Consider the following 4,896-nt stretch of genomic DNA (forward strand, 5'->3'; position numbering starts at 1 on the left):
TTTTGGGTTAAAGAAGATGATAACATCTGATATCCTATCTCACGTTTCTGGTCTGGCTATAAGGAGCCTCTCAGTAGAAGGAGATGCTGGATTTGCCTCCTGGTGGGTTCAAGACCTTGTTATGAGAACGAGGCCGTGGCCCCAGCCTGGGCTCATGGTTGTCAACTGTGGGTATGGGCTCCAGCTCCTTGGTATGGTCCACTTCTCTCAAGCTGCTCTTTGTCCCCAGCTCTTCTTGTGGTGAGGTGCTTGTTGCAGCTGTAGGACACAAAGTCAGCACAATGTCTATTAGAGGCAGTTGCTGTCTTGCCAGGCAAGCCATGCTAATAGAAATCAGGGTCACAGAGGTGCTAGCAAGAAATTTAGAAGGTGACAAGGAAGAGAGTACTACAAACACTGCTTGAAGACAGGCACGGTAGCACAATCCTGTAATCCTAGTATTCTGGAGGTTGAGAAAGGAGGATCCTAAAGTTTGAGGCTAGTTGGAGCAACTTAAGTTATTTAGTGAGGCCCTGTTTATTTTCTTTTTCTTTGTTTTTTTTGACACAGGGTCTTGCTATGTAATTCAGACTGGTCTTGAGCTCACTTTGTAGCCCAGGCTGGTCTCAAACTCGCAACAATTCTCCTGTCTCAGCTTTCTGAGTGTTGGGATTACACCTGGCTTCATGCCCCTTTTCAAAATTAAAAAAAAAAAAAAAAAAAAAAAGGCTAGAGATGTAGCCCACTGTAAGTTCAATTCCCAGTACCAAAAGGGGGAAAAGATCCTTGACTTCTTTTAAATAAGTCATTTCTATCATTTTTAATACTCTGTTGCCATCTCTACTATTTGAAGTATAAAAAGCAAAATTTCCGGAAGTGTAGGAGACTACACCTTATCTGAGGATTTAGCAAGGCCAAGGCAGTACTATCCATATAGATTTTTGAGCGAATGGGAAGAATAAACACATTGCCACATATATCTGTCACCAGCTAAAATAAATGGTGACCCAAAGGCAGAGGTCAGTGCCTTCATTGGAAAGATTTGAACCTTGGCTTAGACAACCATGGAGCAACTCCAGGTCTGAGCTCTAGACAGGCCCAAGCCACTTGCTCTTCATTAAGACAGGGTAAGGCCCTCCCCACACAACAGGCTGCTTGTCTCCTCTTCTCTTTATACTCTTTTCTGGTTTTCATTCAGCCTGCTGTACTCCTGGGCAAGGAGTTTCTTAAGGGTTTTGGATTCCTGCCCTTTGGGGCAGATATGGGCTTCTGTTAAGATAGTCTGAGATTGAAATAAATTAGCAATGACTAGGAAAGAAGAAAACCTATAGTTATAACCCCCCCCCCCAAAACACCCTTCTTCAAACAGAAAATCCTCTCAGCAGTACATATATCTATGCTGGTTCTGGTCAGTGGGCTTGAGAAGTGCCAAGATATACTCCCTTCTGTTCTTTGAGGCACACCAGTGACTTCTGTAGCAAAGCATATAGAAGGGAGGTTTACTCACCTTTAAGGTCTGATTTTGGTTCTTCTCCTTCACGCAAAAGAACATGGTCCTGCAACAAAACAACCATCATGTCATTGCCCAATTCAGGACCTTTCTACTTTCATCCCAATGAAAAAACCCTGGAAATAAACAGCTAAAGTTTTTTTTTTTTTTTATTTGTTTATTGGATACAGGGTCTCACTATACACAGTTCAGACTTATAGTGATCCTCCTGTCTCAGCTTTTCCAGTGCTGGAATTACAGGCGTGCACCACCACATCCAGTTTTGGTGGCTAGCGGGGCATGCCCAGGCTCTGGGACTGGCACAGCATGTGGTACCAGGAATCAAACCCAGGTCCTTGCGCTTGTCTAGCAGGCACTTAGACTGCTGAGCTATCTCTCCAGCCCTATTTTCTAATATTACTTAAAAATAAAAAGTTCTGCAATACTAGAGGCTGAATCCAGGGCCTTGCTCATGTTAGTTAACTGCTCTACTACTGAAGTATATGCCTCCAATCTTTATTCTGAAAAAGCGTCTTGCTAAATTGGCCAGGCTGGCCTTGAATTTAAAATCTTCCTGACTCCAGTTACCAGAGTGTTGAGATTATAGGCATGTAATACCATGCCCAAATAATAATTTCTTAAATGAGTCATATTTTAAAACGCATTGTAGCACATATCAAAATGTCATTCCTACAGCCAGGCATGGTGGAGCATGACTATAATCCCAGCACTTTAGAGGCTGAGGCAGGAGGATCCCTGCAACTTCAAGGCCAGCAATATATGAGGGTTTGAGTTTTTGTACATCACCAACACTCATTATTTTCCATGAATCATAGTAAGCATGACAGTGTCTCAATGTGGTTTCTGATTTGCATTTCCTTCATGACTGCCGAAGTTGTGTATCTATCTTTTGTGCTTATTGACATTTGTATAGCTTCTTTTGTATGTAGAGCTTCTTAGGTGAAATGTCTATTCAACTTGATTACCCATTTTTGAATTGGATTGTCTTTTTTAACCCTAATCACATGTGTAACTTGCAAATACTTCTACCCATTGGCTTGTCTTTGTCCTGATAATGCACTTGTAATTTACCAATTTTAATGAAGTCCAATTTATTTAATTTTAATTCCTGTGTTTTTGATGTCTTAAGAAATCACTGCCAAATTCAAGAACATAAAGATTTGTTCTCATATTTTTTCTTTTTTTTGACACAAGGCTTGGTTATGTAGTTCAGGCTGGCCTTGAACTTGCACCAATCCTCCTGCCTCAGCCTCCCAAGTGCTGCAAATGCAGACATATACCACCACACGGGGCCATAAAAAGTTTATAGTTTTAGCTCTTAAATTGAAGCCTTTTGGGTTTCTTTTTAAACATGTTATATGGTAAAGATTCAACTGTTTTTCCCATTGCATACTCAATTTTCCCAACACCCATTTGTTGAATATTCTTTTTTCATTTATGATCTTGGAATCCTAGTAGGAGAAACAAAACAACACAACTGAGCATACAAATCGTTAGATGCCATGAAATAGGTGTTAATGACTTAATTATGAAGATTGTTAGGCCAGAGGGCCTCGTCCATCTTTGTCAAGGGAAATGCTAACCTTCTTTCCTTTCATACAACGCAACTGTGAGGAGTTTGTTCATTTAATTTTGGGACAGGGTCTCACTAAATTGTCTGGGTTGGACATGAACTTTTGATCCTTGCAGTTCAGGACCTCAGAACACTAGAGTTACAGGAATGCGTCATTATGCCTGGCTGAGGGTTTCTCAGTTCCAAATTCTATTCCACTAGTCAAAATGACTGTCCTTACTTAAATCAGTAAAATGCTATTTTCATTCCTGCCACTTGGCAGTAAGATTTGGAACTGGGAAGGAAGTACCTCCAATGTTAATTTTTTAGGTTTGTTTTGGCTGGGTGGGGCAGAGGGCACTACCTTGAGATTCCATAAAAATTTTTGGGTAGTTTTTCCATTTCTATGAAAAGTAATATTGAGACTTCATTAGGGATTATAAAAATCTCTCTCTTCTTCTCCCTTTTCTCCTGTAGTGCTTGGAATCCAAATCAGGGCCTCACATGTGGTACGCAAGCACTCTGCCACAAACCTATATACTATATACCTCCAGCTTCTCTTTCTCTATTTTACCTCTAAGATCTCCCTCTATTATTTGTCATATTTTCCTACATTATCACATTACCCTGAGTGCATCAGTTCTGTTAACACTTGATTTTAATGATTCCAGCTTGATTTGTTGTTGTTATTAGGGACTGAATTTAAGACCTTACATATACTAAACAATCATTCCACCATTGAGCTATATCCCCAAAACTATACAATTTTTTTTTTAACCTTTACCTTTTCTATTTTAAGACAGGGTGTCCCTAAGTACAGGCTGACCTTAAAATTATAATTATGGTTCAGCCTTTTTATTTTGATGTATCTGGTACAGGGTCTCCCTGTGCAGGTTGGACTCACAGTGATCCTACTGTTTTCAGCTTCCCCAGTACTGGGATTACAAGCGTGTGCCACCATGCCCGGTGGCTGGTTCAGTTGCCCACCTGGGAGTGGGGCTGGCATTGTGGAGGATGAACCCTGGTCCCTGCACTTGCCTAAGCAGGTGCTTAGTCTGCTGAGCTATCTTGAGGGCTGTTCAGCCTTCTTAGTAGCTTAAAAATGTGTACTAGCCACGCCTATTTTTGGGCTGACCTTAAAGGTGGTTCATAGTGAATTTCTATTGTGGACTGCTGGCTGTCTCATTGTGTGCTGTTAGCAGACACTGATGGTCATCACAATTTTATCATAAGTTTATCAAATGGTGGTACTGTTTATTCCTACTTTGTTTATAGCCTTAAGTACTTTTTTCTCCCCTGAGGTCTTAATAGGTTACCTAGACTGGCCTCAAACTTGAGATTGTTTTGTCTCAGCCTCTTAAGTAGCCGTGATTACAGGAATGTACAGTGTGCCTTGCTCCTGGGGTACAGCTTTTATTATTATTTTTTTATATGACACAGGGTCTCGCTATGCAGCTTGGACTTGTAGTGATCCTCCTGTCTCAGCCTCCCTAGTGCTGGAATTATAGGCATGTGCTACCACGCCCAGTTTCAGGGCCAGCATGGTGTGCCCAGGGTTCTGGGGCTTGAACTTGGGTCCTTGCACTTACCAGGCAGGTGCTTATGCTGCTGAGCTATCTCCCAAGCCCATATAGCTTTTATTCTAACAATTATATCATGCAAGAAATACTGGTTAAAAACTCTATTTTTATCCTCTTCCAAATTTCATAACAGTGAGTTTAGTCTCTGGTGTTTTCCAGAACCTCAAATTAGCACCCCCCCCCCCCCCCGCCGCAAGGATTGAATTTAGGGTCTTGCGATTGCCAGGCAAGCACTTATTCTACTGAGCTATCTCCCTGGCCCTCAGATTAGATTT

The 4,896-nt window shown here is 41.4% G+C and overlaps 2 protein-coding genes and 1 non-coding gene across 10 annotated transcripts in view; all 3 read right to left on the reverse strand.

The window, feature by feature from the left end:
- Positions 1-4,896, reverse strand: part of Mapk8ip3 (mitogen-activated protein kinase 8 interacting protein 3) — a 62,932-nt gene that overhangs the window by 53,882 nt on the left and 4,154 nt on the right. The window lies entirely within an intron of this gene.
- Jpt2 (Jupiter microtubule associated homolog 2) overlaps positions 7-4,896 on the reverse strand; it is a 25,493-nt gene continuing 20,603 nt past the window's right edge. Inside the window, exons 4-5 of the mRNA XM_004627891.2 lie at positions 1,487-1,535; positions 7-258 (exon numbers count right to left, since the gene is read on the reverse strand). Coding sequence (XP_004627948.1) covers positions 71-258; positions 1,487-1,535 — 237 coding nt within the window. The 3' untranslated portion in view covers positions 7-70. The remainder of the gene's footprint in view (positions 259-1,486; positions 1,536-4,896) is intronic.
- On the reverse strand, positions 2,973-3,094 carry LOC111815822. The gene has a single exon (XR_002820456.1). It is a non-coding gene; the product is annotated as a U6atac minor spliceosomal RNA (small nuclear RNA).

The sequence above is a fragment of the Octodon degus genome, unplaced genomic scaffold, assembly GCF_000260255.1.
Source record: "Octodon degus isolate 3935 unplaced genomic scaffold, OctDeg1.0 scaffold00021, whole genome shotgun sequence".
Lineage (NCBI taxonomy): Eukaryota > Metazoa > Chordata > Mammalia > Rodentia > Octodontidae > Octodon > Octodon degus.